The following is a 12,206-nucleotide window of genomic DNA, read 5'->3' on the forward strand; positions in this document are numbered from 1 at the left end:
TAGCCTGGACAAAAACCTTCTCCAGAGTGCTCAGGACCTCAGACTGGGCCAAAGGTTTACCTTCCAACAAGACAATGACCCTAAGTGCACAGCTAAAATAATGTAGTGGCTTCACAACTCCGTGACTGTTCTTGAATGGCCCAGCCAGAGCCCTGGCTTAAACTCCATTGAGCATCTCTGGAGAGACCTAAAAATATCTGTCCACCAACGTTTACCATCCAATCTGACAGAACTGGAGAGGATCTGCAAGGAGGAATGGCAGAGGATCCCCAAATCCAGGTGTGAAAAACTTGTTGCATCTTTTCCAAAAAGACTCATGGCTGTATTAGATCATTAGATAGGGTGCTTCTACTAAATACTGAGCAAAGGGTCTGAACACTTAGGACCATGTGATATTTCAGTTTTTCTTTTTTAATCTGCAAAAATGTCACCTGTGTTTTTCTGTCAATATGGGGTGCTGTGTGTACATTAATGAGGAAAAAAAACAAGCTTTGCAGATAAAAATCACGCTTTTTTTTTATTTTTGCCATTGACATTGCACTCGTGATCAGCAGATCACAGGTACAGTGCCAGGCTCTTGCAGACACTGCTTGCAGCTTTTTGTCTGTATCTCCATACAGGCTTTTTGTTTGAAAGCTGGAGAAAGGAAGTGTCAATGAACTCATCAGCACCTTTGCAGTTCGTTAAGAACTATAAGCTGTTTGCTACATTGGCAGATGGAACTTGTAGTTAATTCATTCACACATTCCTTTAAATGAATGACGAGGCTGTGTGGGCAGAGCCCCACACAGCCGTGCTGTTTTGAAATTGTGACCATGGGTGCGAGGAAAGGGGCCCTGCCTACTGTCATGGGGGGACGTTGGGGGGGGGGGGAGGGGGGGATTGTTACCATGTAATCCTATGGAACTCCTTACACATTCATTGCAGGTCTGCTGCATTTAGTAAAATCCCGCTTGCTGCAATTTTGGTGCATGTTTGGTACGTAAAAAAAAAAAAAAAAAAAACGCCAAAAACACACCTCTCCATCAAAATGCATGGGAAACGTGGCAAAAACACACATGTGGTTGCATTTTTGATACGGTTTTTGAGTCATGTCCTGTGAAAAACGCACCGAAAGCGCTGCAAAAATGCATTTTTGCTATGGATCAGTGTGAAAGCACATTTTGATGTGGCATTCAGAATACACATGGTGCTCTGTATAATTTACCTGGCCAAATACAGTGAATCCCTTAACAAGGACATTCTATGTGAGGAGAATGAAATACGGTTACTAGAGCTGCACGATTAATCATTAAAAAATCGTGATCTCGATTCAACCTCTGATCTTAAGCCGGCATTTCCACGATTCATGTAACAAGTACAGAACCGTTCTCTGCTCAGAGCTATCAAAAAAAAAAAGAGGGGGCAAAGTTTATCAAACATTGCTTGGCGTTGAGATAAAAAAGAAACATTGTATCATTTGTTTTTTTTACAATCAAAACAATAAACTTCGGTCTGCTAATGAGGTCAGTTTAACCACTTAAAGACTAAGCCTTTTCTGACACTTGTTGCTTACAAGTTAAAATCAGTATTTTTTGCTAGAAAATTACTTGGAACCCCCAAACATATTATATATTTTAGATGAGACCCTAGAGCAGTGATGGCGAACCTTGGCACCCCAGATGTTTTGGAACTACATTTCCCATGATGCTCAACTACACTGCAGAGTGCAGGAGCATCATGGGAAATGTAGTTCCAAAACATCTGGGGTGCCAAGGTTCGCCATCACTGCCCTAGAGCAATAAAATGGTGATCATTGCAATATTTTATGTCACACTGTATTTGCGCAGCGGTCTTTCAAAAGCAATTTTTGGGGAAAAAATACACGTCAATGAATAAAAAAAAAAACCTAAATGGTAAAGTTAGCCCAATTTTTTTGTATAATGTGAATAATGATGTTACACTGAAAATCCTGAGAGAATCGTGATCTTTATTCTAAGCAAAATAATTGATTCTCATTTTATCCAGAATCACGGAGCTCTAAAGGCTTGTACACACTATAAGAAAATCGGGCAAACAGTTTTGTATAAAGAATTTTCGTAGATTGTGTACACAACTTTCGACAGCCGATTCCGAATCTTCGTGCGAAAATTCTGGAAGGGACAAGGGCCAAAATTTTTCTTGCACGAGAACAAAGCGAACAATTTTTGTTTTTAATGTGTACCATTTTCATACGATTTTCTTTCAAGAAAAATCAGAAACGAAAGACTGCGCATGATCAGAAATAATAAACAACAACAAAAAAAACCTTTCTTGTACAAGAATTTTCGTTCATTGATTCCAATTTGCTGAGAAACATCAAGAAAAATTGGACAAACGTTCACCCCACTTTACAGTTACGCAGGAAAAATTGATGACTTTGCAATATTGTTTTCATTATTTGTAGCCCATAGTTGAACTTTAGCGCTGGTTGTGTATGTGAATATAATAATGCGTGGAATCAGGCCTTTACTTTGTTATAATAAAGTATAAGTTAAAAAGGAAGTAAAGGCTATTAAAAAAAAAAAAAAAGGCAACCTGCAAGGCAAAGGCATGCGCCGTAGACAGCGGTGCCTGTCTTTTTGTAAATATCTCCTAAACCGTATAGGTTTAGGAGATATTTCTTGAACCTACAGGTAAGCCTTAATCTAGGCTTACCTGTAGGTCAAAGTGGTTTGTAAGGGTTTACAACCAGTTTACCTCTAACTATGGGCTTCTCTTATTTGCTCCCTTTTGGCTTGGTAAATACATTGAAAGCATTTTGCTATATCTGATAAGTGAAAAAATATATATCTATTGATCCTGCCAGAAATCAGTGTGCTTATAACTACTTGTTCTCTTTGTTATACTGTTATTCCTTAGGCTGGCCATAGATTATGCAATTTCTGTGGTTTGAAGGTCCGTACACTTTAACCACCTCTTGCCCGCCGTATTGTGAAATGACGGGCGAGAGGGGGCTCCCTTGTTCTGGGACGTCGTCCCATTTCTGCAGTGCGCTGTGTCCCTGTGAAGCGGCACATCACAGATCTCGGTAGAGAGCTGAGGCTCTTTACCCATTTGATCAGCTGTGTCCAATCACATATAAATAAAGAAATGCCGGTTATCTGCATTCCTCTCCTCACACTGACAGCGTGTGAGAGACGATCAGCGGCATTTCCTCACAGGGGAGTTCTGCACAGATAATCAGGGAACTAATTGACAGTGCCCTGATTATCAGTGCAGCCCCAGCAGTGATGCCAATCAGTGCTGCCTTGCCGTGCCCATTAGTGCAGCCTGATCAACACACATCAATTAAAGAGGAAAATTACTTATTTTCAAAATTTTACAACAGAAACTAAGAAAAAACTTATTTTTTCCAAATTCTTGGCCTTTTTTGTGCTTTTTAGCAAAATAACACCAAAAGAGAGCTCAATCTGTCTCTTCTCTCCACTGTAGCCGGCTGCTGAGGAGATGACATGACCGGACCAAAGTGCCATCAGTACAGACAAGCACAAGTATCTTCTTTCTACAGGGTAGTTAGAATATCAGTTAGAAGCTTATTTTGATCTAGACTGAAATTCCACTTTAAGATGCCCGTTGAATACCAGCCTAAATGAAATGAAGATTTGTCTTTTAGGGACAACTGAAGAATTGCTATCCTGAGAACCAGAAAGGGTGGAACTAGAAAAGGGAACGGAGTAGGCATTATGTTCTGTCATCCCATGATCCCTACTTATAGGTCTGCCAGGAAATACTGATATTTATTCAAACAGACGTGTTGACATGATGTGACACTTGTACTGTTTACAGTATATATTATGTTTTGTATGTATATACTGAGGATATTGTCATGTTAAATGTTCTTAACATCACACACGAGGGTGCTAATCCACATTAAATAGTTGCCTAAGCTAATCTTAAAAGGAGGAGAGAGAAGCGCCAAGCCAATCCTTTAAACAGCTTAGGAATTTATTCAGTATATAAGTATAAAACAACACTAAAAACTTGCATGAAAAATGTTGGAGCACTTGGTAGAGTGCTAGAGCGGGTGGGAGCTTCCACATGCCTCCTCACTCCCTTTACAGCCTCCATTTAGAGACTTTTTTAGACTGTAATTTTCAGGGGTTCACCCCCCAGAACTTTCAGTCCACTCACCATTTACATGGTTGCACCTTCATTTCTCAGCATGCAGATGCAACATGCCTTTTTATTTAAATTTTAAACTTTATTCTTCTTCATCAGATGGTTTCGCCTGAAAATTATACCAATATTGTGTATGTGTTTCCTTAGCTAATCTCAGCCTTGTTTTCATGTCCCCCACCCATGTTAAGACAATTCGGATGTGATTATTTTTAGTCACAAGCATTCATGCAGATTGTTTTGTTTAAAAAAAGATTGCGGTGGCAGGACGGGTTGATGACATGCTTTATCATTTTAAAGATGCCAGATTTACATTTCAAAGGTCATGTGACGTAACACCATCTTATCACCACCATCTTGGCTCAAATTTTCATAAGTATGTGCAAGGAAAAAAAGGAGACCTTTTGTTCAAGTTGCATATTATTTTCAATGCGAAAAAATAAAAACACTAAACCCCCCCCCCCCCACCCCCATAATATCATTGAAAGGTTTTTTTCCTCCAGCAGTTCATTGAATTGTGAGAACAGGCAATATTCCAATGAAGTAGGTGATGATTGCTGGTCAGGTCCATGGAGGGCAAGATTTGGGAAAGCTCCTGCTGCATCATGGTGGTTTATTATTACTATACAGGGTTGATGTAGCGGTAATAGTTTGCGCAGGACTTTGCAGCATGAGGGCAGACAGTATGATTAGAATATCAACCACAACACTACCTGCCTGGAGTTTGCTCTCCTTGTGCCTGCGTGGGTTTCCTCCAGGTACTCTGGTTTCCTCCTATACTCCACAGACATTCTGGTAGGTTAATTGTCCCTAGTATACGAATGTGAATTGGGGACCTTGGATTGTGGGCTCCTTGAGGGTAAGGATCGATGTGAGTGTGTGATGTATGTGTGGAGCTCTGCGTAAATTGACAGCGCTAATAAATAATAGATGAGCATCTTAATGAGACACAATGTACAGGGATAGGGACAATTGTAGAAACACACCCACACTCACTCAGGTTGAACTGGATGGACTGGTGTCTTTATTCAACCTTACTAACTATGTAATACAACTCAATATAAGAGGAATCCAGGGACCGGTTTATGTTTAGGTTCAGCCCTACCCAGCTATGACATGCTGAGGAAGAGGATGGGAAAGAAGCAATGCTTTAGAATTCTTCATGTGTACCTGGCAGAGGCATGGGACACCACAAATATTAGCCATGGGAAGGATTAAATCTCCAAAACCTTACGCTGCCACCAATGTTAGGGTTCCTATGTAATAGCCACGAAGGAAATAAAAAATAAATAAAATCAATTAAAAACTCAATTTTTTTTTTTTTTAATAAGCCCTTCTTCCCCATGTACTACACACACATACAGGCATAACCACACAAATTGGGTGTGCCCACATATGCAACCACAATTATCAGTTAATGATTGATCACAGTTAACGCTAAACCGATGACCTGCAAATTTTTACCTATGGACAATTTCAGGTACTGTAGTTTGTTGCAGTTTCACAGGCGCACACATTTTTAAGTCTTGGCATGTTTGGCATCAATTTTCTCAACATATTTTCACCTTTTATAGTTTACCAAAAATTGGGCAATTTGTGTTTGTGTGCAATAAACGTAACTTTTGTGTATGCTTTGCTGAAAATTTGATAAATAGTAGAGCTAATATTTTAGATTAAAAACCACCACCATTTTACTCTCCAGCGTCTCTACTCTCAGGAATTATATAATGTTTTTTTAGGTTTTAATTAATCTTCAGGTCCTAAATGTGCATTTTAATTTGCAGAAAAACTACAAAACTGTTCTGGCAGAGGGTTATAAGCTAAGAGATAGTTAACAGTTGAAATTTTTAACCGGTTGTTCATACCTGGGCATTTTATTATGTGCGTTGCGAATCAGGATAACAACGCTCTTAAAACATTTAAGCAAATTTCCATGTTAATCTATGAAGCGGTTTACATCAATGTGTTACATTAGGCAACAGTGCCTTGCATTGCTGAAAAATCCTCCATCTTTGGTGCATTTTGGTAAAAACACTTATTACATTATTGCCAAAGGCAACACGTGGATAACCTACTAAAAAAGCATCATCTGTTTGTAATGCAAAGAATTAAATACTTGCTAGAATGCACCAGGGTTGATTTACGAAAACTAGAGAGTGCAAAATCTGGTGCAGCTGTGCACGGCAGCCAATGTATGGTGGCTACCTTACATTGAAGTACTGTTTGGTTCTGGTGCTGGATCAGGACAGTGAAGGCGCACATGGGAGGATAAGAGCAGGCACCTTATGATGACTGCTGTCTGTAATGCTTGTTGTGTTTTTTTTTTATCTATTTCTACTGCAGGCAGAGTTGACTTTAGCAATTGGGCTTGTTTGTAAGTAACATTTACCTTTTCAAATCTTTGTTTTACTAGGCATCGCTAAAAGCCAAAAAAGCTACAGAAAGCTACAAGGGCTGCGTTGAGAAATACGCTGCTGTAAAATCTGACTTTGAGCAGAAGATGGCAGAGACTGCACAGGTGAGAAAACAATTGGTGCAAATACTTAACATAATAATCAACTGCATGGGAAGAAACAAGGTACAACATTAGGTGCAAAAAACCTAACACCCGTGATAAAATGAAGAGTCCAGAGAAGGGTTTTTACACTTTGTTTTGCATTGTGTAATGCATTATAAGCCTATATTTTACATTTGTAAAGAAAAAGTCATGACTATAATATGTACATCAGCTACGTACAGCATACTGTACAGTGCCTTTCGGCAGCGATATAAGGACTTCCCGTCTGCTAAATGAACAAAATTAAGGCAGGCTGAGTGCTGCTCAGCCATTCACAGGAAGCCTTTTATTTTATCAATGAATAAAAGGCTTCTCTTTATTGGCTGCAGAAGAGATTGTGGAGTCATTCGCCTACCTCTGCACACAGCGCTGACAGGCGATATCTCTGTTAGTAAAGGAAATAACTGAGGTAGCTTGGCCCAAACAAACTATTTAAAGTGAAATTATACCTGGAGTTAGGCTTTAATTTGGAATTGAGCTCTTGTCTGGCCCGACTCCAACTAAATTGTCATCGCCCCCTACTCTGTCACATGTGAAGTCCAGATGGCAGCAAATGATTCTCCATATACTGCTATAGATCGGGACTACTGAAATGGAAGTGTTGAAGCTTGCTTATTCAAACGCCCCAGTGCGGGATCACTTCCTACCCCATACTCACAAAGCATTACTTCTTATACCAGGGTCTAGCAGCTACCGTGTTTCCCCGAAAGTAAGACAGTGTCTTACTTTCTTTTTATCCCCAAAAGCCCCACTATGTCTTACTTTCGGGGTATGTCTTATATTGGAAAAAAATTGTCGAATTTTTTGTTTTAACCATAAAATTAACATTTATTAACAACCTGAACAGTATTGTATGCATCTTGCGGTTACATAATAAGAGCTGCAGAGAATCTCTTCACACCCCCCCTCCCCCTCCTTGGTCTCTCTCTGTATGACCAGCACTGACCTGTACCGGGAGGACACAGAGCCAGTGACACCTGTCGGCAGTGATCCGGGACCTGGCGCAATAATCCCCTTCTCTGTGGTTGCGTCGCGCCGTTCTGATCAGTCTCGGGCAGCGGCTGTCACTCACAGCCGAGCAGAGTGAAGCCACCTCCCCCTCCTCTTGTATGGCTACACAGTGCTGTGTATGGAGGAGGAGGAGGAGGGGGAGGCGGCCTCAGTGAAGCCGCCTCCCCCTCCTTCTTCTTCATGGACAGCACTGTGTAGCCATACAAGAGGAGGGGGAGGCGGCTTCACTCTGCTCGGCTGTGAGTGACAGCCGCTGCCCGAGACTGATCAGAACGGCGCTGTCTCTTCAGTCGGAGGGGGAGGGCGCTGGCCTGGCACCCCCCCCAGGGTGTGGCACCCGGTGCGGCCCGCACCCCCCGCCCCACTCTTAGTACGCCACTGGAGGCGGCAATACCCCCGTGTTTCCCCGAAAGTGAGACATATGTCTTACTTTCGGGGTACGGCTTATATTAGCCGACCCCTCTGAAACTCCCGATACGTCTTACAATCGGGGGTGTCTTACTATCGGGGAAACACGGTACTAGGTACACATGTAGACGTGGCATGATTGTGCAATATAACATACATATTTTGATGCCCTAATACATAGTTGTTCTGTAGTACAGCTTATAGGCTCCATAGCTGTTGACATTCCTGTGGAGAGCTAATGGAGAAGACCAGACTAAACCAGAGCTAACAAAGATGCCCATTGTATCTTGTCTGTAGTTCTGTCTGTGCTTCTCTTAAACAGTAACAGGTTAACTTAAGCTGGCAATAGATGATTTGACTCTCAGCCAGTTCAGCAGGAACCATCGCTCCATTGGTCAACTTGGGTACACCAGCCTGTTGTTTTTTTACATTTGATTGCTAGCGGCTGTTATAGCCACTAGCAGTAATTACTGTGTTCTCCCGGCAGGGGCAGCCTCCCTTTGCTCTGACAGAAAGGTATTTCTAATGTATTGGCTTTACATTCATATTAAACTCCAGGCAAAAAGCTAAATTGACCTATGCAAACTGTTTTATCTGTTTTAATTTAGAGACAGAGGTGTCATCTCATGCTTGATTGGGTAGTGAAGGGGTTATGGGTTTAGGGGTTAGTCCACCCAAAACTATCATTTCATTTTTTTGGTAGACGCTGGGTAGTCCTAACCATTTTATATTTTCCCTATTCTTATATAATAAATTCGGAATAGATTATAACCTAAAAAGAATAGGGGTAATTAAGGTATCTTTGGTTATTTAAAATTGGTAGTTATAAATAGAATTTGTCACAAACTAAAATCGTATTTTAGACAGTGTCATATTCTCTGAGTCTGTGATAGACCAGGCTAATGATATGGTGTGATACCAGCCTTGCCCTGGGCACAGCAATCCTGAATGATTATCCTCGGTTTCCAGACAGATTAGCTTCATAAGCTTCTGACTCTATTACAGCTCTTCTGCAGCCTTCTGAGATGTTGTAAATTGTATAAATAATAAAAAGCTCCAAAACCTCAGATTTTCCATTGATTACTCAGCCGTGGGAACACAAATTTTAAAAGCATGATTTCTGGATCGTTGAACTCTACAGCAATGCGATGGTGCCTGATAAGTGACAGATTCTTTATAACTGTAAATAAAACGTGCCTGTTTATTTCTTGTGTTAGTTGAAAGGCCTGCCAGTTTTCGTTGGGCCACAAATTACACTTCTCTTAATTTGCAGTACAGGACTTGTGTTCTCAGACAATGGGTTACAATGCAGCTTTGTTCAGGTGATTGAACACTAGCAAAGTCAAAGTTCTGTCAAAGTTTACGTTGGACATAAGGTGTGTATCACTATATGAATCTAATGTTCTGCTGTCATCAACATGGCAAAAACTCTCACAATTACACTATACTCAACTTTTCTTAATACCCCATTAGAGAGATTCCGTGATGGTAGTCACATTATTCACAAAAAAGTTAGGCTTTTACAGCTCAGCGTCTTATTACTAAGTTGGTTTTAGGCTGAATAATTCCTCTTAATGTCCTTGTTTTGTATATGTGGAGAGAAGTCTCCCTAAATGTAATAGGTGAAGTATAGAAATCCACAGATATTCCAACAAGAGCGATTTACAGAGAATGCAATGATTGCTATTTGTATTCCAAATAAAATCCTTCATAGATCTTGCACTTGTTCTATAGATGGGTTGTTTGGGTTCACACTATGACAGATTGAACAAACTGGTCAACAGTCTATACCAGCAGTCTGTGTCACTTCTGGAAATGTCCAAACTGTTCAGTACCCATTATTGTTCATGTTCATAAAGGCAGAATACCTCTAAATGGGGAACACTCCAGAAAAAAAAATATTCCATGCAAACTTACTGTACCTAAATGAAATGTGACCTCTGGTCTGTATTTCATAAACCCACAACTGTCTGATCAAGTGGAGTGCCAGTGGATGCTCAAAATGATGTATGGCAGCTATCATCCGCACATATAAACAGTCCCGAAACTGATCATACAATTCCTTTTATGAAGCAGACTCGCAGAAAGGTATACCTTGTACTTGTTTAGGAAAAAGAAGGGAATTTAAAGGATAAGTTGACTTTAAAAAAAAAAAAAATGCACATTTCTTTGCAGGTTAAAAAATGTGCATTTATTATAATTGTTTGTTTGGAGCCTGTATATCATTGTATATCATTGCACCAGCAATCAGATCAGTAGATCACGGCATCATGCAAATCTCCTGCAGACCTGTCTCTGTCTCTGTATCTGGGGGGGCGGGGGCGGGGAGGAGGAGGAATCAGTCAGCGGCTGCAGCATTGGGCACATGTTACGTTTTCCACCCTAAAAAATGGGTAGAACCTGTTCCCAAAGGTGAACTTATCATTAAAGCGGGACTAAACACGCTGACGTTTTTTTTTTTTTTCTCCTGACCTGCAAGGGAAAAGTCATAATGATGACTCATTATGAAATACTTAGCTTAGAACGAGGCCCCGACATCTGGTCCGATCCACGCCGAGGGAGCTGACATGTTCCCTCAGCGTGTCTTCTAGGTATTGCGGCTCCGGTGCTGTGAGTGGCTATTGCGGTCCGGTGCAGGTTTAGGAGATATTTTTTTTACCTACAGGTAAGCCTTGTTATAGACTTACCTGTAGGTTAAACTGACAAAAACGACTATACAACCGCTTTAAGCAGTGGTCATCAACTAACAGGTCAGATTTTAAATATTGCCTTGGGGAGATGCAGACTAGAATACTGCAATCATTGATCATATCACCTGTGATGTATTTCAGTTATCTTACAAACCTGGCCTGTTAGTGGGCCCAGAGGACAGGGTTGATGACCACTGCTTTAAAGGACCAACTGACATATTATCCATATGTACAAAAAATAACTGATGTTAATGGCTTTGTTGAGGTCTGGGGGCTACATTGGCTTATAGTTGATGGATCCACCTACATTCCCTTAACGGGCAGCCCCAGTCTCCCCCGTTTTTATGTACTCAAAAACTAAAATGTCAAATTTTTTCCTTCCATGGCAGAAATAACCTTAGTGCTAGTTCACACCAGACGCAGTTCCATTCAGTTCCGTGTGCTTTGCAAAATGCAATGCAATATGGCTACCTGGAGGCATTCTGTACATGGTGTACAGAACACCCCCCCAGAAACATTTCCTGCTTGTGTGGTTGACTCTCACTAATTTCCCCATAAGTGTACACTAAGATACAAGTCAGAAGTTTGGCATCCCTTGCAACAAAAATGTCATATTTGGTGAGATACTCCCAAAGGGAAATCACACATAAAGGGATGCAGACCCTGCCACTTTCCTTATTAGAGCACTGCAGGTGCAGCAGCTGACTGATAATTATAAAACCACTCCCATACAGATTCACTCAACACATGTACACAGACATATGAACAGCTATTTCTTCAGAATTACAAAAGGTAGGAATCTGCTACAAAGTTTGTTAAAATCCTTGCAATTTACATAGATCGCCCAGAGGGCAATGTTTGTTTGCTTTTTTCAACAAAAGCGGAGTTGCTCTTTAAACCTGGGATCCCAGGTGTTCCAATTAGCAATGACTGTGCCTGTACAACTTAACAGGCTCACAGTAGTCCCAGTTCTCCAACACGTTAGGCATATATCTCCTACAGTTAGGGACAGATGACCTCCCTTGGATACAGATAGATTGTGTCCTGGGCGGACATCTGTCTCTGACCGCAAGTAACTGCTAAATGTGCGGATACATGCAGAGAGATGCATCTCTTATCTGTGTATCATTCAGTTGTACAGACTGAGCAGCCACTGATGATTGGAATGTCTGGGATCTTGACCGTATGTATCCACAGCATCCACCGATCAGTGTGAATTGTTGCCTAAAACCTTGCTGCCCATTTGTGGCACTGCTTGCCAACTGAGTTGTAGGGAGAGCTTGTAGTAGTTTATTTGGGTACCATGATGAAAGGTAGACCTGTTAGTTGCAGCCCAAGGACGTCATATGGCATCATTCAGATATCCTTGTTTTCAGCCGGTGATTCTGTACGCCATAAGAAGG

At 41.0% G+C, this 12,206-nt stretch overlaps 1 protein-coding gene across 2 annotated transcripts in view; it reads left to right on the plus strand.

Moving 5' to 3' along the window:
• Nucleotides 1-12,206, plus strand: part of FCHO2 (FCH and mu domain containing endocytic adaptor 2) — a 212,372-nt gene that overhangs the window by 80,024 nt on the left and 120,142 nt on the right. For both annotated transcript variants that reach the window (XM_077462502.1, XM_077462503.1), the window contains exon 6: nucleotides 6,551-6,655. In XM_077462502.1, coding sequence (XP_077318628.1) covers nucleotides 6,551-6,655 — 105 coding nt within the window. The remainder of the gene's footprint in view (nucleotides 1-6,550; nucleotides 6,656-12,206) is intronic.

The sequence above is a fragment of the Lithobates pipiens genome, unplaced genomic scaffold (genome assembly GCF_037356315.1).
Source record: "Lithobates pipiens isolate NorthernLeopardFrog02 unplaced genomic scaffold, aLitPip1_a1.2 Scaffold_3, whole genome shotgun sequence".
NCBI classification, from domain to species: domain Eukaryota; kingdom Metazoa; phylum Chordata; class Amphibia; order Anura; family Ranidae; genus Lithobates; species Lithobates pipiens.